Here is a 23693-nt window from a genome sequence, read left to right as displayed (position 1 = left end):
AATAAATAAGCATGAAAAAAATTTAAAGCCTATCTAGTACAAAGAACTACCTGATGCTGATTACTATAATTGAGATACTATTCAACCAAATTCTGTTCAGTTTACCTTCACGAGGTTTGCGCTTCTTTGCATCAGTGACTTGGAGCAGGGACTTCTGAGTACAGAGAGCATGTGCCCTCACCACTCCTAGCTGCCCCCTGTAACTCAAGGCCACCAAGGTTCTCCAGAGTGGGAGGGGCCCCTGGGCAGGAAGCGGGGAGTTCTCTTGATGTGGAGCACTTCTGGGGGGGGGTGAAGAAGTGGGAGCACTTGCTAAGTCAACATGTGAAGTATTTGTCGATAGAGAAATGCATCGCTAAATCGGTTCCCATGACCTTGGTTTCTTTTTCTTGCTTGGCTAATCTGTGCCAAGGGAATGGATAGAGTTGATTGTACTGCAGATCTAAATGCATACATGTGGTATAGAGCCAGAAAAATATCGTTTTAGCTCTAGGGATAAAACACCAGTGTTTAAAATCATATTTTATTCTTTTTCTTATCTTTGTTTGTTTAGAGAGTGCAAAAGCAGGGGAGAGGGTCAGAGAGAGAGGGGGGGAGAGAGAATCTGAAGCGGGCTCCGTGCTCAGCATGGAGCCCGACTTGGGGCTCAATCCCATGACTGTGAGATCACGACCTGAACCGCAATCAAGAGTCAGACACTTAACTGACTGAGCCACCCAGGGACCCCAAACCATATTGTATTTTAAATGATTGCCTCCTAAGATACATTCAAACCAGATTACTAGAATGGTAATTCTAATGGTAATCTCCTAAAGGATGGAGAAAATTAGTATTTACCTCAGCACCAAACAGAATAAATATCAGCTCCTCCTACCATGTAAATACCACACGCAAGAATCTGGTTTAGGAACCAGATCAGTACATAAAATGTAAGTGTCTAACTACTGGTGGATAAAAATAATACTTTAGGGAACTGCATAATTACACATAACAATTCATCAGTTTCTTCACAAAGCCTTTTTAATTAAAAAAGAATCCCCTTTAAAGGAATATGATAAAAATAACCAACTTTAAGTTCACAGTGAAAAAATATATAATATATTAAATATTGTATAAGATATAAGTGTGCATTGTGTTTCACAATTAGGAGTAATGATCTGGAACACAAACATTCAATAACTATTTTCTATTGAGAGGCTAAGGGCCTCTTGACTTGAACAAGGTCATTCTCCTGGGATAGAACACTATTGATAGGTAGTTCTGTTTTATGTGGCATCTTTTTTTTTTTTTAATTTATCTTTAAGTTTATTTATTTATTTTTGAGAGCGAGAGAGAGAGAGAGCAAGCAGGGGAGGGCAGAGAGAGAGGGAGGCATAGAATTCAAAGCAGACTCCCGGCTCTGAGCTGTTAGCATAAAGCCCGACGTTGGGCTTGAACTCATGAACTGCGAGATCACGACCTGAGCCAAAGCCAGATGCTCAACTGTCTGAGCCACCCAGATGCCCCTGTGGCATCTATTTTTTAAATAGATGCATAGTAATTTTTTTTAATGCAGTAACCCTTACCAAAAACACCATTTGAGTTTTGTAATTTCAGTGATTACAATATCTATATTAGAAAAGCTCATTGAAAACATTAGGCACTACCTAAACAATAAAAATTGAACACATGAATTCCTTCTATATTACTAAGATTATATTGTGCTTTTTCAGATTTTACTGGAAAAGAAACACTGCAGAGAAAACATTGACCCTTTGTTCTTTATAAAGAAAAGATTATCTCCTGTGATCAACCTCGAGTAAATTAGAGAAACCCCCCCTTAGCTAACACCCCCCTGCCCCCTCACTGAAGTTTTGTGTCTCAGTACACAAAATCATTTAGGTAGAATGCCTCTTCAGTGTCCTGTACACCATTGTTTCTCGATCTTTATGGAACCTTCACTGCTCTTATCTTCTTTTAACAAGATACAGCCAAGTTTCCGAAGACCCTAAAGCAATTCTGCCTCCCACAGTCATCCAAAAATTGTTTTCTGAATAGTTTGGACCAGTTGCTTAAAGATAAAAATCACTCAAGACAAAAAGGAGTGTACAAAGGCAAAGATTATTACTGAACTGAAGAGAATTTTGAAACCTGGATCATAGTGTTGTAAACTCTTATTCACCAACAAAAATAGGCAGTAAAGAAAAAGGAGAAGGCGGGGAAAATCCTAGATGATTACGGGAAAGACCAGGTAAGTTCTGGCAGAGGCAGTGGGAACAAGGCAGACAGAGAATGGGTGCCCTTCTTTTAAGTGAAAGGTGTTTGAATTTCATTGGCAGATACATGCATTGGATCATTTGAAACTTGTCTTGACACCTATTTTCCCAACATTTTATTGTGAAGATTTTCAATCAGAGAAGTGGAAAGAATTGTACGATGAATACCTCTCCTCCCACCCAGATCCCACAATGAACATTTCACTCTTTCTCTACCACCTGTATTCCATCTCTGTCCATCAACCCAGCTCATTTTTGGTGCATTTCAAAGTGAGTTTAGATATCAGTATGCTTTGGTCCTAAACTTTTTTTTAATAAACTTTATTTATTTATTTTGAAAGAGACAGAGACGGCATGAGTGGGGGAGGAGCAGAGAGAGAGAGAGAGAGAGAGAGAGAGAGAGAGAGAGAGAATCCCAAGCAGGATCCACGTGATCAGTGCACAGAGCCCAACTTGGGGGCTCGAACTCACAAAACCGTGAGATCATGATCTGAGCCAAAACCAAAAGTTGGACGCTCAACTGACTGAGTCACCCAGGCACCCCTGCTCTTAAACTTTTAAGCACGTACGTCAATATTTGTTTGATTCTTTTTTGTTTTTCAGGTAAGGTGTACATACAGTGAAATACTCAAACCTACCCACACTGTAGACTTGTGCCTTCTGTGATTTTTCATGACAGCACGTCTGTGTAATCCAAACCTTTATCGAGATGTAGAATGTAACATTACCCCCCCGAAGCTCCCTCATGTCGCCCCCCCATCAATTCCCACCCCCTGCAACTGCCTGTTCTGATTGTTTCCTCATAGATGAATTTTGCCTGTCCTAGAATTTCATATAATTGAATCCGCCGTATGTGCTGCTCGGCGTAAGGCTTCCTTCCCTCAGCACACAGACTTCAAAATCTCTTTTTGAGTCACCTGCAGAGTGAGGTGAAGTAATCCCATTCGTTCGATTTCAAGTGGCTGAGCTGACTTGGTGAATCCTGACTTTCAGGGCTGTTTCCTGCCATTCTCAATCTTGCCAGCAACGCGCACATCAGCACCAACGCCACCTGTGGGGAGCGGGGGCCCGAGATGTCCTGCAAGCTTGTGGAGCACGTGCCCGGTCGACCCGTGCGCAACGCACAGTGCCGGATCTGCGACGCGGACAGCGCCAACCCCAAAGGCAAGTGTCGCTCCTATTCGGAAGTGCCCTTGGGGACTGGTGCCTCTAGAAATGATGACTGAAGGCTTCTGTTAGGAGTCACGAACATTGTGTTCACCTTCACTGCCACTCATGTCCACTAGCCTTGCCATTGGGAAGTCAAAAACTTTAAAGAGCTGAGGGGAACACCTATATTTTTTCTTTTCGCAGAACGCCACCCAATATCCCATGCAATCGATGGGACCAACAACTGGTGGCAAAGCCCCAGTATTCAAAACGGGAGAGAATATCACTGGGTCACAATCACTCTGGACTTAAGACAGGTAGGTCGGGCCAGAAGCACTGAAGGATGTCTATGGATTGCTGAGTTGTGCTCTCCCGATGCCCTTCCAGAAAGTCTGGCTTGTGTCTGAGCATGTTTACATTCTGGTCAGACTGTTTTCCACCAGGTGAATTCAAGTGATACACAGAAGTAGTCTATTTCTTGTCGCATTTATCATTCCCAGGTATCTGCGAGAATATGGGTGAAATTGTGTCCACGTGGTTTGGTGTTCTTGGAATCTGGGTGAGCGGGGCACGCTCACCTGTTTGGGATACCATATCAAGCTGTGTGCTACATGTCGTCAGACACCCTGGGGGTGAGGGGACAAAACGCAGAGTTTCTTTTGAGGTTATTGGCTTACTATTATCACTGTGCAAAGGTATTGCATAAGGGTTGTATGTAGAAAATAAGGCTAGGAAACCAAAAGGATGATGTGACTCCTGTTGGCCATGCTCCGGCCCTGTCATGCCGTCGGTGAGTCCCAGAGTAATGGATTGTCCTCACTTCTGTGAGCAAGCCTTCAGTACGAGTTGGGAAAGACAAGGTATAAATGGCTCCAGCCATGCCCGTATCTTCTTGCTTTGCTTCAAGACCACATAGGAGAATGGAGAAAAATATGATACGGGTCTTGGTTGTCCCAATGTTTCTGGGAAAGGGAAGGAAAAGGAAAGAAATCTGAGAGGAAGGAATGAAAGAGAGATGGCAGGTGTTTTGGGCTGTTGTCAAAATCTCGAAGTTGAGGTCTCCAGAAAAGCCATTACATGACATTCTTATTTATTTCCATTTAATTTCTCTTACATTAGAACTCATCAATATCACATTAACTGTAAGCTCAAAGAGACAAATCATTGAAATATGCACTGCAGGGTTGAAATAGGAGTTGTGAAAATTTAATGACAAATAATTATAATTCTTTGAACAAGTATTAGTTTTGGGTTTTTTTAAATGTTTATTTACTTACTTTGATAGAGAGAGAGTGTACCCATGCGTGAGTAGGGGAGGGGCAGAGAGAGGACAGAGAGAATCCTCAGCAGGCTCCGTGCTGTCAGCGCAGAGCCCAGTGCGGGGCTCAATCTCATGACTGTGAGATCATCGCCTGAGCCGAAATCAAGAGTCGACCACTCGAACGTCCAGACCACTCAGGTGCCCCAAATAAGTAATAGTTTTTGAAATGTGTAGGCGTTTAAGTAGAAGACAAGGTGATGCTGTGTATATTCACATACAAGGAACTTTTGTATTATTTCTAATGTATCTGAGTTCTTCTGGGAACCCTTGGGTTCTTCTACTTGGGTTCCTTCCACCATAAGGAATACATTCAAGTGGAATTAGCAGGGCCTATTAGAAAATGTATTATTTCTAATAATAACAGTAAATAAAGTAGCAAAAGGTGAGGCTCAGGAGATTTTTCCCCATGTTTAGGTTCATAGTATTTCAGTAAAATAACACTTTCAGTTGTTTTCAGCCGTATGTCTTGCGTTATTATGTCATGTCTTAATATTTGTAAACCTCCCTAAAGCAAAAGAGAAAAGAACCCCCATTTTGGCCTGGCCTGTTTTTATTTCAATGGTGAGAAATTGAATCTCTTCCTCTACTGCAGGAGATCTTGGTTTTCCCATCGCCTTTTCAGTTTGTTTTCTATCTTCAAGGGGAAAAACACAGCCGTTTTCACCATCAGAAACGTGATAGTGTATGGAGTGTAGGGGCAAACTAACAGCTGGACATTTTACTTTTGGATTTCAGATCCGTGTTAGACTGTCATTTATCGTGCAATGTGTCACATTTGATTTTACTCTGAATGGATCTCTTTTGCTTTAGGTTGAGCTGAGTTGGCTTGAGGAATTCAAGGGGGCTCATCAGTTTTAGGTCTTTAAAGCATATTTCAAAAATAGGCATGTTTACATAGTTATAGACCTCTAGGTAATTTCTAGTGCTTTTTAGATAAATTTCCAAATTAAGATTACTTAAACTAGTTGGTACTCAGAAATGTCTTTACCTTTTTTCTTAATTTATTTTTTATTTAAAAAATTTTTTTAAATCATTTATTTATTTTTGAGAGACAGAGAGAGGCAGAGCATGAGCAGGGGAGGGGTGGAGAGAGAGAGAGAGAGAGAGAGAGAGAGAGAGAGAATCTGAAGCAGGCTCCAGGCTCTGAGCTGTTTGTTAGCACAGAGTCCAACGCAGGGCTCGAGCTCACGAACTGCGAGACCATGACCTGAGCTGAAGTTGGACGCTCAACCGACTGAGCCACCCAGGCGCCCCTCTTTATCATTTTTAGACAGTGTAAAATTTTTGTCATGCTCTCAGTTTTTTAAAAAGTGCATTATGCAAGTCTCTCTCAGATTTATTTATTTATTGAGCCTTTTTATTATGAACATTTTTTAATATGTAGAAAGCATATTACAGTAAGCATGCACATACCCACCCCTGAGCCTCAGAGATTGTTAAACATTCTGCAATCTTGATTTCAGCTTCCCAGTTTCCAGGCGAATGGCAGTCATGATGATATTGTACCAATACAATATTTTCTGTAGCTTCAAAAATTTAAGAGATTTGTCCTGAAGAGACACCATGCCATTTGCAGCCCTAACAAAATTAAGAGCAATTCCCTAATAACTATTTTACCATCCGTGTCGAACTTTCCCCGTTTATCCAACAATGTCTTCTGTAGCTCTTTTTCCTTTTCAAACCAGGATCCATTAAAACCACTCCTCACATTTGATTGTTAGACTTCTTAAATCTCTTCTAATCTGAATTGCTCTCCACTGATTTTTAATTTTTTTAATTTTTAATTTTATTTTTTTAATGTTTATTTTTGAAAGAGAGACAGCACAAGCTGGAGTCAGGCAGAGAGAGAGAGAGAGAGAGAGAGAGAGAGAGAGAGATAGAGGATCCAAAGCAGGCTCTATGCTGTCAGTGCAGAGCCCCATGCAGGGCTTGAACTCAGGAACAGCCAGATGAGGACCTCAGTGGAGGGAAGGAGAGAGGGAAGGAGGGAGGGAAGAAGGAAAGAAGGAAGGAAGAAAAAGAAAGCTTAAGATTCACTTTAACAAATGTTAATCCTAACATATATGTGAGTAGTCTACATAACAAACTACTTCCTGCTCACTATCAAGTGACTTCGGAGCTTGGTCTTCAGCACTATACCCTTGAATTGAGTCAGAGATCTTTTGTGACAACTTAAAATTTTAAAGAAGTCATTCTGAGTGAGAGAACTAGCATGCGCATTTGATGGATCTTTTTTTAATTTTAATTTTTTTCAATGTTTATTATTTATTTTTGAGAGAGAGAGACAGAGACAGAGCATGGGCAGGGGAGGGGCAGAGAGAGAGGGAGACACAGAATCTGAAGCAGGCTCCAGGCTCTGAGCTGTCAGCACAGAGCCCGACGCAGGACTCGAACCCACAACTGCAAGGTCATGACCTGAGCCGAAGTCGGACGCTTAACCAACTGAGCCACCCAGGCACACCATTTGATGTATCTTGAATGTAATGCTTGTCAGCATTTTTTTAGGCCCTGCTGATTCCACTTGAATGTATTCCTTATGGTAGAAGGAACCCAAGTAGAAGAACCCAAGGATTTCCAGTTTGAGACCCACTACTTTCAAAGTTTAGACATCAGGCAGAATCTTTCATCAATAGGGAAATTCGAAAATCCAAACCACGGTGAGATACCACTTTGCACCCACTGACATGGCTGTTACCAAAAATACAACAGGAAATAACGAGGGTTGGTGAGGGTGCAGAGACACTGAAATCGTGGTCCATTGCTGGGGGGAATGTAAAACGGTACAGTGTGGTGGAACACAGTGTAGTGGTCCCTCAAAAAGTTACACAGAGAATTTGCACATGCTCCAGCAATTCTCTTCTAGATATATCCCCAAAAGAACAGAAAGCAGGAATTCAAGGAGATACTTGCACACCCATGTTCATAGCAGCATTATTCATAATAGCCAGAAGGTGGATGTAACCCCAGTGCCTGTCAGTAACTGAATGAATAAACGAAGTATGGTACGTAAATAGAATGGAATATAATTCTGCCTTCAAAAGAAAGCAAATTCTTCTTTTTTTTTTTTTTTGGCATTAACTTCAGTATTTATTATTTTTTAGAGACTATTTATTTATTTATTTTTTCAATATATGAAATTTATTGCCAAATTGGTTTCCATACAACACCCAGTGCTCATCCCAAAAGGTGCCCTCCTCAATACCCATCACCCACCCTCCCCTCCCTCCCTCCCTCCCCCCATCAACCCTCAGTTTGTTCTCAGTTTTTAAGAGTCTCTTATGCTTTGGCTCTCTCCCACTCTAACCTCTTTGTTTTTTTTTTTTTTTTTCCCTTCCCCTCCCCCATGGGTTTCTGTTAAGTTTCTCAGGATCCACATAAAAGTGAAAACATATGGTATCTGTCTTTCTCTGTATCGCTTATTTCACTTAGCATCACACTCTCCAGTTCCATCCACGTTGCTACAAAGGGCCATATTTCATTCTTTCTCATTGCCACGTAGTACTCCATTGTGTATATAAACCACAATTTCTTTATCCATTCATCAGTCGATGGACATTTAGGCTCTTTCCATAATTTGGCTATTGTTGAGAGTGCCGCTATAAACATTGGGGTACAAGTGCCCCTATGCATCAGTACTCCTGTATCCCTTGGGTAAATTGCTAGCAGTGCTATTGCTGGGTCATAGGGTAGATCTATTTTTAATTTTTTGAGGCCTCCACACTGTTTTCCAGAGTGGCTGCACCAGTTTGCATTCCCACCAGCAGTGCAAGAGGGTCCCCGTTTCTCCACATCCTCTCCAGCATCTATAGTCTCCTGATTTGTTCATTTTGGCCACTCTGACTGGCGTGAGGTGATCTCTGAGTGTGGTTTTGATTTGTATTTCCCTGATGAGGAGCGACGTTGAGCATCTTTTCATGTGCCTGTTGGCCATCCGGATGTCTTCTTTAGAGAAGTGTCTATTCATGTTTCCTGCCCATTTCTTCACTGGGTTATTTGTTTTTCGGGTGTGGAGTTTGGTGAGCTAAAAGAAAGCAAATTCCGATACATGCAGCAACATGGATGAACCTTGAAAACATGCTAAGTGAAATAAACCAAACACAGAAGGACAAATACTGCATGACTCTACTTCTTTCTTTTTTCTTTTTGAGAGAAGAGAGAGAGAGAGAAAGAGTATGAGCGGGGGAGGGGCAGAGAGAGAGGGAGACACAGAACTGGATGCAGGCTCCAGGCTCCGAGCTGTCAGCACAGACCCTGATGCGGGGCTCGAACTCACAAACTGCGAGATCGTGACCTGAACCGAAGTCGGACACTCAACCAATTGAGCCACCCAGGCGCCCTGCATGACTCTACTTCTGTGCAGCACCAGAGTGGTTCTCTCTCTAGAGAGAGAGAAAGTAGAATGATGTCTGCCAGAGCTGAGGGGAGGAGGGACTGAGGAGTCAGTGTTTCAAGGGTGCGGGCTTTCAGTTTGGGGAGGTGAAAAAGTTCTCAAGGTGGGTGGCGGAGGTGGCTGCACAACAATGTGAACGTACTTCGTGCCAATGGACCGCACACTTAAAATGGCTACAATGGTCATTTTTTACGTTATGTATATTTTACTACAACTTTTGAAAGTTGGTATACTGTGAAATACATGCTGTTTTGTATCAGCTGGGTCCATCCAATCAGGAAATCAGAAACCACACCAGTTATTTACAGGGATGTATCTAGCACGAGGAACAGGTTAAACAGTGTTGGAGGACTGGGGAAGAGAGTACCAAGGGAACTCGGGGATGCTAATGGCTGAAGGGGAACCAGGGGAGGCGACTGGGTTATTGGCATCTAGAGGCGTGGGGGAGGCTGCCTTCCAGTCTTCTGGCCTCCTACTATTACCTCCACTCAAAGCCCCCCAAAGCAGAGTATAGAAGGGTGGATTTGCAGTTGCATTGCAACCAGCACAGATACTGTCTTCTCAATAGGTCATCACTTGTGCCATTGCAACCATGTAAACACAGAGACACGGCCTTGAACCCTGGAACGGTAGTTTCACCGTGGTTGGCCAGATCCTGAATATGCTTATAGTAAGTTTTTAGATCAGCTTTGGAATAAAAATGCAAAATTTGGAATTTTCATGGGCAAACCATGGAGTGCCTTTTGATACATTGACAGACTGGGTGTGTCCTTAGATCTTGGCTTAGAGACCATACAGGGTGATACCTTGGTACCGTGACTTTAAGAAGGACAGTGGTGGAGGAAAAGGGAGGCAGTTCCTTTGTTTATATATGTATTTATTGTTACTTCTTGATTGTGTGGTGCCATGGAGATGTGTAAAGTGTAACTGGGCACTATGCTTTCATAATTTACAAAGTAGAAGGTCACAGCATTGAGGATGAAATGTGGTTCCTAGTCAAGCACCTGACAAACTCCACACACTAAATAAATGTGGGCTTCCTTTCCTTCTGCCATATTTGTAGTCCACAAGTGACTTTGAAGTCCCAAAGATCTTTAGATATCACCAAAAAAAGGTTAACCAAGAACTTGATATAATCTGGTTGGAGTTAGCTAGTAGAAGGTTGAAGGATGCAATTATGCAGATGTTGAGAAATACATTCATAATTCAAAAATGATTTTTTTTCCTAGTTAGAAAAGTACGTGGCCTCATGGTAGAAAAATTAGAAGGTTCAGGTAAGTGTAAAGAGGCAGAAAACCTTATAATCCCTTCACTCCAAAGCAACCCAAATAACATCAGCATATTGCTTTTAGGCTTTTGCATGGATTTCTGTGTATTTAATAATGCTGCAATAATGCTATCATGTATAACAGATTTATTATGGGTGTTACATCATCAAATCCTCATACTCACACTATGAGTTTGGTCTTATTATGATCTCCTTTTGACAAATGACAAAACTGAGACTTAGGGAGTTCAGGTAACTTGCTCAAGAGTAGAACTCACTGGGGTTCAGGAGCCTGGGCTCTGTCTTCATCAATGGGCAATACGATCCCTTCAGCTGAAACTTTTGACATATATGTTTGTGTCCTGATGTTTTATTAACTTTGTAGCATTTCCCAACATAGCTAAAACTCATTATTAATAATTTTTGAAAGTACATTAATATTCTTCTACATGGTTTACCCATTACTTGCGTAAGAATCCCCATGCCTGACATTTTAGTTATTTTCTGTTATGGGTAATAACTGGGTTAAAAAAAAGAGTTTGATCTCCTATGTATGCCAATGAAGTAATACAGTGAATACAAATCAGTTTCAAGGTTCATACTGCAAGTTTGTGTTTAGTTTTATTTTGATGATCCCATTAAAAAGGAATATTTATTGCCTATATGTGTATAGGAATCTATACATATACCTTGTATATGAACATATATGTATTTTACATATATATATGATATGTATGTGTAGGACTTACACAGTTGACCCTTAGACAGTGTGGGGGTTAGGGGTACTGACCACCTGTGCAGTTGAAAATTCATGTATAAGTCAACTACTGACCTGCTGTTGACTGGAAACCTTATTGATAACATATAGAATTTAGAATCATATAGAACTTATAAAAATATATAATATAGAATTATATACAGTAGGTATAGAATCTATATATGGCATATTAAATCTATACATGTATATATTGTATACATATAATCTATGTATTGTGTACTTATATACAATGAATATATATAGGAATCTATATTTGTATACATACTAACATAAGTATAGGTTATAGACTACAAAGCATTTTTTTCCTCATCCATATTAGTTTATCTGCTCTCCCCAAAAGTCCTGGAATACAGATGGTCTCTTTGGAGGTAAGCACATTGCAGCACAGAGCGGTTCACTGGCTCACCCAGGGTTAAGTGGCTGTATGTGCTGAAGCTGGGATTGGAAATCGGGACTTCTGGTTCCTTCCACACTATGCTACTGTCTCACCTCATTTGTTCCTGGTCTCCTATCACTGTTTTCCTATTACGGGGAGACTGGCTGGATCTCATAGAATTTCCTCCTGATGTGGGATAGTTCAGGGTCTTCCTAAACCCTTCCCTTGTTTCTCTTTCTTCATGTTGCCACTCAGGGGGTCCTTTCCCTACGGTCACTGGTAGATTTGGGTGCTAGCGGCCATGTGTTTTTTGGCCAAGAAGCAGGAAAATGAGCCAATGTGTTGTACTCTCCCTCGAAAATTTTTAAACCTGGGAAAAAAGTGTCACTGGGAGGTGGTCAGATTTGTGAGTCAAAATTTGTAATGTTCGTTTAGAAGATAAAATATGTTTCGTAAAAAAAGGAAATGTTTCCTATAGCACTGAAAATAAAACTGCCCTTTGAAGCAGTGCTTTATTTTCTGTGTAGGTTTAATTAGGAAGTGGCACTTTGTTGTGGGAACATAATCACAGAAGGGCCTTTGTTTTAGACGAACCTTTAAACAATAGCTGCTTGTTTGCCGGGTTTTATAAAACCTCATTAATTTGGATGTCTGTTGTTTTTTCCCTAAAATTTCTGAAAAATTGACCAGAACTAGATTTAGGTTTATTATTGTGTCATATCCAAATAGAAGGTGTTTGCTAAGCACACTGACAGGGTAAATAAGAAAAGAACAGGCAGATTTCACAGTCTTCAGAGGGAAAATCTTGAAAGATTTTTAGAACAAGAATTGCATGTAAGTTGGAGTTTCTCATTGCAGGGGAGTCTTGGCTGTTCATTAAAAGAGGTCAGGCAAAGACCCTTCCTGGAAACTGTGGTAGGAATTATTGTTAACCGTATACTTGCATTGATTCAAAATGATTCATTCTGTTTCAATTTTCTGTTACTTTATACTCAACCAATTTCACATGTTAAGTTTTTCTTGAATTTGTTTGGCAAAAAGAATAGATTGGAAGAAATCTTAAGCTCTTCATTGTGGTCTGAAGTAAGCCACACAAAATCCTTGTCCTTCAGGCATTTTTATCTTTTTCATCCTGTTCTCTGTGCAACTGCTACTCTCGTAGATAGGTCTTTCTTTTGTTTTCCTATTTTTATTATCTCATTTTATTGTTTCATACACAACTTCTCCAGTTATCTATTGTGTATCTAGTGTGTAAGAAATCACAGCGAACCTTTATGCCTTCAAACAGCAGCATTCATTATATTTATCCCAGTTTCTATGGGTGAGTATTTCAGGAAGGGCTTGATTGAGTGGGTGTATGGGTAAGGTTGCAGGCATGGGGGTTGGAGGTGGGGCAGCTGGGGAGGAGGTGCTGAGGCAGCTAGGAAGAGGGGTCTGGGCAGCTGGGAAGAGGGTACTGGGGCAGCTGGGAAGAGGGTACTGGGGCAGCTGAGAAGGGGGTGCTGGGGCAGCTGGGGGCTTCATGTGATCTCAAGACCTCTCTGTGTGGTCTCTCCATGTGGGCTGGTGTGGGCGTCCTCATAGCATGGCAGCCTTAAGGCAGAATGCCTACCTGGCAGTTCAGGGCTCCAGCACAAATGTTCCAGAGAAAGTTCCAGAAGTCGTGTCCCCACGTAGACCTGGCCTCCAGAGTCACGTGGCAGCACCTCCCTGGGCGCTATGGGCCACCCGGTCATTGAAGTCATGGGAGATTCAAGTAGAGGAAACATGGAGCCACCCCAGCCTGTCAGTGGGGGAGGGGGAAACAGTTGGAGGCCTGTTGTCAAACTGTGACTGCCTCATACTTCTGACAACGCCTGTCTCTGAGGGACTTCTTCTGCCAGCCTCCCACAGCTCGTCTTAGGTGCCATGCCTTTATCTTTTGGTGTTCTAAAGAGCTATAGGATCAAATGGGGACACAAATACTATACCTTGAATTGTTCAATGTTCCTGGCAGGTGAGCTGAATAAGTGAAATTAACTGAGACCAGGCTTCAAGGACTGTACAGACTTCTGTTTCTTGACACGATTTATTTTTTTAATGTTGATTTATTTTGCGAGAGGGAGGCCGAGAGAGCAAGCATGAGTGGGGGAGGGGCAGAGGACGAGGGGGAGAGAGAATCTCAAGCAGGCGCCTCACTGTCAGCACAGAGCCGGACACGGGGCTCGATCTCGGGATGTGTGAGATCATGACCTGAGCCAAAAGCAAGAGTGAGACACTTAACCAGCTGAGCCACCCAGGTGCCCTGACAAGATTTATTTTTAAGCTTTATCATTTATGTATTATCAATAGTTTGCTGAACAGTCAAGCATAAGCATATTGCCATTTAGCACATTTCGTTTAGCATCCCCAGCCCCTTATTTTGTTTTGAAAGTCAGAGGATTGGCCTCACTAATACAGTATGTCTTACTCAACAGGGCTTCTTAGACTGGGCCTTGGTGAGGATTCTGGGAAATCAGTGCAGGTTTTGAGACCCTGTCTCAATATACTTTTCTTGTCCCCAGTTATTTTGACTTCAAAATACAGTTTTTTGTATATGTATGGAAAGAGAGAGGTCTGTTCTGAAATCATTATTTCTTCCTGTTATAAAGATAAGTTTTAATTTCTGAAGAAATACTTCTTTGGAAAATATGGTGCCATTGGAATCCATTCTAGCGTTTGCTGGGTTTTTATTTCTTTCTTTTTACTTAGTGATCTACTCAAACTGCAGCATTTTTATCCTTAAAAATAAAGCTGGGACAACTAGAAAAAAACAAAGGAGCTCATGAATACCTCAGCTATACCTCAGAATAGCTCTTGTGTTTTCAGTGTCTTCAATTGACCTTTTCTCTGTGCAGAAACATCCTTTATTTTGATATAGAAGTGGAAATTTTTGAAATATAAAAAAATACAAGGCAAAAAGTTTCTAAAAAATCACTTGTGATATTAATTACCAGGAGTTACCTTTTTTTTTTAGATTTTTTTTTTTAATGTTTATTTGTTTCTGAGAGAGAGACAGAGTGTGATCAGGTGAGGGGTAGAGAGAGGGGGAGACACAGAATCCGAAGCAGGCTCCAGGCTCTGAGCTATCAGCACAGAGCCTGACGCGGAGCCTGAACTCACAAATCATAATAAGATCATGACCTGAGCCTAAGTCGGACACTTGACTGACTGAACCACCCAGGTGCCTTAGGAATTACCTTTTGATCTATTCCATCCTAGGTGAGAACAAGGTATATATTTAATAATTCATGATCTCTGCCTATTGGGTGCTAGGGCCTCAGGATTCCTTGATGAACAAGACAGTGATGGCATTTGGGGAAAACCCTTAGCACAGAGAAGGTACGCAACAAACAGTAGCTTCCTTATATATTGGTTGTTATCACTGCTGCTTTGATTGTTACTTAAGGCCGAGTCTGGCCTTCAGGGCCTCTGGTCGTGGGGGAAATGGGCAAGTAAGCAGACCTCTCTGGTCCTGTGGAAGAGGGGTTGAGGGTGCTTGGAGAACATAAGGAAGGGAAGCTTAGGGGATCAGGGAGACAACCCAAATGAAGGGAGTGAAGGAAGGGAGCAGGGAATGAGGAAGGGTACACAGGAGAGCAGCTAGGGAAAGGCATATTTATGGAGCTAAAATAGTACATTCAGTCCTGTAATAAATGTCTTCTTTCATTTTTCCTGTTGATTGAGATACAGTTTACACGCTGTGAAATGCACCCGTCGTAAGGGTATAGTTGGATGGGTTTTGACACCTACAGACACATGTGTAAGCCACAGCCTTATAGAAATACAGACCATTTCCACGGCCCCACAACCTCCTCCTGTGCCTTCCCAGTCTGCGCTCTACCAGCCCCTCCCCCTCCCCCTCCCACCACCAACTCCTCTGGAAGTTTCTCACTTTTTTTTTTTTTTATTTTTTTTTAACGTTTATTTATTTTTGAGACAGAGAGAGACAGAGCATGAGTGGGGAAGGGTCAGAGAGAGAGGGAGACACAGAATCCAAAGCAGGCTCCAGACTCTAAGCTGTCAGCACAGAGCCCGATGTGGGGCTCGAACTCACAAATCGTGAGATCATGACCTGAGACAAAGTTGGGTGCTTAACTGACTGAGCCACTCAGGCCTCCCTAATTTTTTAGAACCACTCTTTTGTATACTTTATCCAGTTTTCTAGTTGTTTACTCCGGGAGGGCCAGGCAGTACCAACTTCTTCTTCATGGCCATCTTCAAAATTCCTGTAACAATATTTAATGACAGAATAATAGGTCACCATCTGGGTACATGATAATTTATTCAACCTGTTCCCATTGTTGGACATATAAGGCATTTCCAATTTTATAAAGTCATGCTGCAACAGATGTTTGGATATTTTTATGACTGAAGGTCTGATTATATTTTAGTGTAGATTCCGAGAAATGGGATTATTGGGTCAAAGAGCTTAAACATCTTTCAAATGTGATCTTTTTTCTTTTTTTGAGAGAGAGAGAGAGAGGATGCAAGTGAGTGAGGGGCAGAGAGAGAGAGGGAGAGAGAGAGAGAAGCAGGGCTCGTCCAAAGCAGGGCTCGAGCTCACCTGAAGTGAGCCCGAACTCATCAACGTGAGATCATGACCTGAGCCGAAGTCAGATATTAACCAACTGAGCCACCCAGGCGCCCCTCAAATGTGATCTTCACTGCCTTAGTTTTTCAGAAATATTTGTTATTTTATATGCTCTCTGACAGTGAGTGTGTGTGTCTCACAACCCCTCAGCAGCTCAGAGATTAACATTTCCCTTCGATTTTTGTTCCCTGCTAATCGAATAGCAGAGCATCTACTATTTGCTTGTTTGTTTATTTGTTATTATTTGTTCATGCATTTATTCAGATGTAACATATACTTATTGATTTATGTCACTGTATTGGACATATATTTGGGGGCACTGGGCTGAATTCAGATGCTTAAACAATGTTTATTTATCCTTGTCTATTACCTTCACAGGTATAAATTATGCCATGATTATTCACCTCTACAGGAGCCATCAAATTGCTTGTAACATGACACTCTTAGATATTTGAACATCCATACAAGAGGCAGGACAGAATTTTCAACTCCTCTTGTAACCAGCCAGCAAGACGTTGAATTAACTCTAAATATCATTGTTTGGGGAGGTACCACTTGTCAGAAGAATCACTATGGCACTTGAGAAAAGTAACAAAAACTCTGATAGTGGTACCTTCCAGCCATAGTGAGCATCTTATGAAGTGTTTTCCTATGCATTATTTCACACCACACTTACAATGCGGAACAAGTAAAGAACGGATCGATTCGCATTCGCGTTCTTCGTTGTGAATCATTGCAGTGGGGACAATAGAACACGCTCTGGATTTATCATTTTAAGCCTGACTTGTGGAAAACATCAAATCTAGTTTTATAATTCTCTAGATGGTAAGAAATTAAAATGTGTTACCTGGGGGAGAGTGAATCTGGAAGTCTTGCTCTGTGAGCGTTATTCTTGGTGAGATAACAGGCAAAGTTGCCAGAGCGATAAAGGTAGAAAATCCCTAGTGACCCGGACAGCAGCCTGTTTATGCCAGTGCACTTCCTGAGGCCTGGGATCCCTTTGAGATTTGTATCCAGATACTTGGAGGGCACTGGCTCCCTCTGGCCTGCCCTTTATGCGCCATAAGGTACGGAAATGAAGTCTGGAAAAGCTGTGTGATCGAATTAAAACCTGCAGATTATTAGCTGGGGAGTCACAGCTGTCCACACCGGATATCCTGAGAAATTTGGTGAAGTCTTAAAACCACCCATTAGCCAACTGGGGTGGTTTAAGCTTTCTTAGAGTGATAACTACGATAGTCATGTGTAAATAGTTTGTTTTTGACAAAGTAATATAGACTTTATTTTGCAGAGAAGTTTTCTATTTATAGGAAAATTGAGTGAAAAGTATAAATGTTCCCATATACCCCCCTCTATAATAGTTTTTGATCAACTTTGGACTCTTAATCATAGTTTTAAAAGTAAATCAAGTGACTGATGTAGTACATATTCACAAGTTTCTAAGAACTTTCCCCCTCATATGTAGAGGGTGACTGAAAATTGTCATCCGTCTTATGATTTAAAATTTTCTCTTTTCTGTAGTGTTTTGTGGCCTGTTATCAGAGGATATTTACCTTTGTTCTTCATACAGTAGGAGCACAAGAAAGCCAGTAACATAACCAGGCAGTAGGCCTCCACTGAGGTGGCCACTATTCGGGGTTATTTATTGCTTTATACCAGATTTACCTACGGGCCAGGCAGGAAACAGGGCTTCCCAGAAGTCAGCTCGTGGTTCAGGAAGTAGCTCCAGGGAGGAAAGCAGTCTGTCTGAACTGTGGGTCTTCAGTCAAGGCATCGCCAGGGCCTCCTTCCCTTCTCCAACCTGAGTGGTTTGGGGCTTGGATTTTGTATTTTGTGAAGTACCATCATGACAGAAACAAGGTCATGGGAAAGATGAGATTCCCGATGTCTCTTCTGAGCTGTTTGCTTGACCTCCACGTGGCTTCATGGGCTTCTCCAGAGTTCCCTGACTGGAAATAATGTGTTCTACTCACGTGCAATTTAGAAACCTCCATCTTCCAGGAAAAGTTGAATCTTCATGCCATTTACTTTTCTCTCCCTATTTTCCCATCCTTTTTTTTTTCTTGTGGTAAAATATACATAAAATTTGCCATTGTAACCATTTTTTTTTTAAGCGTGCCATTCAGTGGCATTAAGTACATTCACACTGTTGTGAAATCATCACCACTATTTACCTCTAGGTGAATAATCCCGTCTCTATGAATTTGACTTTTAGGTGACCCATATGAGTGGAATCATGCAGTATTTATCCTTTGCATCTGGCTTATTTCACTTAGCATAATGTCCTCAACGTTCACCCATGTTGTGTTACGTATTAGAATTTCATTCCTCTTTAAGGCTGAATAGGGACATCCCAGGGTTTGTTGACCCATTTATCCACTGATGGATATTTGGGTTATTTCCATCTCTTGGGTATTGTGAGTAGTGCCACTATAGACATTGGCATATTGGTATCTGTTTGAGTCCCTGCTTTCAGAAGTGGGATTGCTTGGTCATATGGTAATTCTATGATTAATTTTTTGAGGACTGTCTTCCATACTGTCTTCCATAATGGCTGCACCATTTTACATTTTCACCACATTTTTTTTAAATTTCTTTTTTTTTTTTAATTTTTTTTAACGTTTATTTATTTTTGAGACAGAGAGAGACAGAGCATGAATGGGGGGAGGTCAGAGAGAGAGGGAGACACAGAATCTGAAACAGGCTCCAGGCTCTGAGCGGTCAGCACAGAGCCCGACGCGGGGCTCGAACTCACGGACCGCGAGATCATGACCTGAGCCAAAGTCGGCCACTTAACCGACTGAGCCACCCAGGCACCCCACCACATTTTTTTTAAGTAAACAAAAGCCATCCTACATGAGACACTTATTTAGATATTCTTTTTTTTAAAAAAAGCTTTAAGCGTGATCATTTAAATGTGATAACCATCCATTTGATGCCTGACAAGTGATAGATGCTCAGTGAAGTTAGATGTGTCTAAAGAAAAATGACAATCTTTAAATAGGACATAGACCAAAGAATGAAATCTTGCAAAAACAAAAAATAAAATGCTTTCTAATTTCTCTAGTGCTAAAACTATAAACGATTCGGCTAGATTTCGTGACCAAAGGAAAGAAACACATAATTATTGTTTCTAGGAGTTGTAAATGTGTAACTAATAGGTTAATGTTTAGTGGAGTCGGTCAAGTGCAGATTTACACAGCTTTTCTGGATGGTATCGCCACTTGGATTTGGGAGGCTTAATGATTAGGAGCCCCTTTTACTTTCATAGGGTGTGATGACACTGTTTTCTCGTGATTAGTGATGAGAAGGGAGCGGAAGCACGCGACCCATTGCGAGAACGACTAGGGCACCATAGGCCTTTGGGAGTTCTAGCAGATGAAGTGGAAAGAAGTTGATTTCCAAATGTTTGTAGCCAGAAGTTTCTGAGACTGAGGAAAGAAGGGGGAAGTGCGGGTTGTGGGGCCATGTGGGACAGACCTGTTCCATCTTCCAGAGGCGGATAGAGGGTCCTGCCAGAGTTGGAGAGCTCTGCCTGACCTCTTTGTGTTTTCTTCAAACTTATATTTGACTTTTTAGAAAACCCTTTGGGTCACATGGGTGGCCTGGTCACTTAAGTGTCCGACTCTTGGCTTCAGCTCAGGTCATGATCTCAGTTTGTGAGTTCTAGCCCTGCATCCGGCTCTGTGAAGACAGCATGGAGCCATCTTGGGATTCTTTCTAACTCTTTCTCTGCCCCTCCCTCACTCATGCTCTCTCTTTCTCAAAATAAATAGATAAACTTAAAAAAAAAAAAAAAAAAAGAGGGGCACCTGGGTGGCTCAGTCGGCTGAGTGTCCAACTTTGGCTCAGATCATGATGTCACAGCTTGTGAGTTCAAGCCCCGCGTCGGGCTCTGTGCTGACAGCTCAGAGCCTGGAGCCTGCTTCCGATTCTGTGTGTGTGTCTTTCTCTGCCCCTCTCCCACTCGTGCCATGCCTCTGTCTCTCAAAAATAAATAAACATTAAAAAAAAAAAGAAAAAGAAAACGCTTGACCTTTTCTATTTTTGGTCTTGGCTTTCACTACATCAGTGTCACCATCTCTCCCGATTTCCCAGCACCAACATCCAGTTCCATTATCTTTTCACCCCTGCTGACTCCGCAGCCCCCTGGTTCAAGGTCCTCTAATGGTCTAAAAGTTTGAACATGGTGTCCTTCCCCGTCTCCCCCCTCTGTCTACACCCAAGCTGGCCTGGCCTCCTGCCATTTCTACACCACTCTGTGCTCTGGCCCCGCAGGGTCTTCACTCCTTGTCCCTCTGCTCCTTCTCTTGCTTTACCTCGACATCTCCTCCTCAGGCCTCCCCTCTTTTCAGAGAAGACTTCCCGGACCACCCCATCTTCTCCAGTTTAGGCTGGCCTCCCCTGCCACAGCCAGACACCTTCAACACCTTCTGTCTTCCTGGGGACTTGGCTAACCTCTGTCTTGTCCATCAGGGCATCCAGCCACGCTAACCATGTCCTCCCCTTCCCCGCTGTACTGGTTGCACCTGCCCCATACAGTCCCCGTCACAAAGCAGACACTCAGTCAGTGTTTATTGAATGAAGCTCCAGCGAAACGTTGTTAGGGAGCACTCCTTGCTCCCATCCTCATGTGTCCCTATGGGGAGCATCTCTGAGAATGACATCTCTGCTTCTCTGCCTCTCCCTCCTCCTCCCCTGGAGAGGAGCAGGTGTTTGTCTAGCTGGCTGAAGAGCTGACCCAGGTAGGGCCACGTCCCTATTCTTCTCTTGTTGGGCAGGTTGTTCATAGGACACAGGTTCCTGACCCGCAGGTCAAGGTCACGGGGCCGGTGTGCACGTGTCCACTCCGCCCGTGACGCAGAGCCACACAGACCACTACAGCTACCCATTGAAGCCACAACCTCCATTTTTTCCCTTTTTCTGGAATATCGCTGACTTCTTTCTTCAGTCTCTGTGACAGATTTCTGAGCCTACTTCACAGTGAGTAGGGGAAGAAAGGGAAATTATTTATTGCCACTTCTGCTCCAACATAAATCAACGGGAGGCTGCATTTTGGGGAAAAGCCAAATGTAATTTCGAAGGCTATGAGATTCATAGGTGAAAAACTGGTGGAGGGTAGGAGTCAGGGGATAGGAAAGGTGCCTTTTGTATTTCTTAGGTCTGAGAGTGACCAGTACGTGCATCTCACAAGCGGGTTTGTCTCATCGTAGGGGTGCCGGGCCGTCACAGGACACAGAGTGGGAAAAAGGGTGAAGATCTCCACGCAGGGCATTGGGTGACATGCCTCGTTGTGCTTTTGAGGTAGTTCCGACTAATCTTCCACAAAATTTAGCAAAAGCGTTCCAGAACACTTGGCAACATTGAGCACTGGGAACAATTATGTGGAGAAATGCACTGACACAGGGAATGAAAACCAACCTCTTACTGTCCAGTTTTGACTTCTTCAAGTAGTGTGACACTTTTCCTTTGAAATACTTGCTAGTCGTCCTTAAATGGAAACCGTGACATGGGACAGCTTACTGACTGTCCTTTTTAAAATAGCTTTTCTAGTTGATGAAACACAGAACTGCTTCTGACAGATGTTTTGAGTATCGCTTCCCCATCCTCCGATTGCTGGTTATAAGTTACCGTTTCCTTTTTAGACAGGCTTTCCTCGTCCCCACACACAGCAGGGGACATCAGCAGGCACAGAGGCCTGGCCTGCTTGAAGCATCTTGGTTCAAAAGTGGGCCATTCCTTGTTTTTCTGAGACGCGAATCTTCAAGTTAAGGAAAGAAACCTACTTGATTTAAATTTGTCACTACCAGTAGCCAAGTCCCCCCATCCCAGTGAAAAGAAAAGGCAAAAAAGAAAAGACAGCAGAGGGCAGATCGGGATTTTGATGTGTTCATTTTGCATTTCTAATGACAGCACCAAATTTAAAGGAAAAGAAATCTAGTTTTATTCCAGAATGCTCTTCTCATTCACAACGCTGTTTCCTTCTGTCTGTTAATTTTGTATACAGGTCCTAAAATGAAGAGAGATCAGTAAAACAGCCAACTAAAATATGGTAGAAATGACATTGTAAGGTGATTGCCCGTAAGGGGTTTACCTAAAAAGTGCATCGCACGTATCCTGTGCGTCAAGTAACCTAAGCCCCAAACTCCCCCTGCTGCTTCCCATGATTATCAACTGATTAGATGCGTGAGTGATGTATACTCTAAAACCAGCAGAGGTTCATATCTGTGGTAGTAGTCAGCCTTCTGGTAAATAATAACCTCTTTATTCCTGAGTAGTAAATACTAATTCAAATGGTCATTCTGAATTTCATAGCCTAATAATGTCCTAAGAAATAAAGCTTACAAAGCGCAAATTCACTACTTTTTTGGAGGGATAATTGAGCAATATTACTTATCAAATGCACTTAGCTTTTAAAACATATAATTTAACCCATAACCCCAAACTCTTTGGTTGGCAAAAAGCTCTTTTCCATCACATTAGAAAGAAAACATTCCTCCATTCACTGTGTAGTGACCGTCGCGGAGGCAGGTAAATGCTTGTATGGAGAATTTCCAGAGGGGATCCTGCGCGGTGTCTGGGTCCCCGCGGATTACGTGGCCCAGCAGAGAGAAGTTGAGCTTTCTGTGGAGATGAGATACTTCATTTCTCCATGTACGTTGGAAATTAACCTCCAATGTTGGAGAATGAGGCTCTCTGTATTTTTCAGATGCGTGTCCCTGAGGTGAATTTGATATGTTTAAGATGGCGGCCCACGTGAAAATTCCTGTCTGGATTCCACTGTAGAAAGTGGTGTTCGATGTACGTCTACTTTGTTTATGTGACACTGTTTATGTGCATTCCAGTGATCATTAACAAAGGCCACTTGGTGGAAAACCGTGATGAAGGTGGATTTTGAAATGGCTGTATCAGCTGCAGGTTTGGCAAGACTGCAGTGGCTCTGAGTCTAGTGAAAACTGCTTCATCAGCTTGTGTTCAGCCAACCTTACGTGGAGACAAAAGGCAGTTTAGTCAACCATGCAAAAAACCAAAAGCAACAAAAAAAAAAAACCCTAAAGAAACACAGGACTATCACAGATTTCATTAGGGCAAATGTTTAAGATTCTATATACTAACATAGAATCCCTCACTTGTTCTATGTTGTGTGTTAAGTCCTGTTTATCAATGCACAGTTCGTGAATTAGAACTTGTATGAATTTGCTAGGCCTGTCATAGCAAATACGAAAGACGTGGTGGCTTAAACAACAGAAGTTTAGGGGTGCTGGCGGCTCAGTTAAGTCTCCGACTTCAGCTCAGGTCATGATCTTATGATTTGTGGGTTCAGGGCTCTGTGCTGACAGCTCGGAGCCTGGAGCCTGCTTCGGATTCTGTGTCTCCCTCTCTCTCTGCCCCTTCCCTGCTCATGTTCTGTCTCTCTCTCAAAAATAAATAAACAGTAAAAAACAAACAAACAAACAAATGCCAGAAATTTATATACTCAGACTTCTGCAGGCTAGAAGTCCAAGGTCAAAATGTTGGCAGGGTTAATTTCTTCTGGGACTTATC

At 42.2% G+C, this 23693-nt stretch overlaps 1 protein-coding gene across 1 annotated transcript in view; it reads left to right on the top strand.

Moving 5' to 3' along the window:
* Window positions 1–2415: 2415 nt before the first annotated feature.
* Window positions 2416–23693, top strand: part of LAMA1 (laminin subunit alpha 1) — a 147590-nt gene continuing 126312 nt past the window's right edge. The window contains 4 exon segments of the mRNA XM_049620411.1: window positions 2416–2430; window positions 2432–2525; window positions 3249–3419; window positions 3609–3721. Coding sequence (XP_049476368.1) covers window positions 2416–2430; window positions 2432–2525; window positions 3249–3419; window positions 3609–3721 — 393 coding nt within the window.

The sequence above is a fragment of the Panthera uncia genome (assembly GCF_023721935.1).
Source record: "Panthera uncia isolate 11264 chromosome D3 unlocalized genomic scaffold, Puncia_PCG_1.0 HiC_scaffold_8, whole genome shotgun sequence".
Lineage (NCBI taxonomy): Eukaryota > Metazoa > Chordata > Mammalia > Carnivora > Felidae > Panthera > Panthera uncia.
This window is presented reverse-complemented; position numbering and strand designations above follow the sequence as displayed.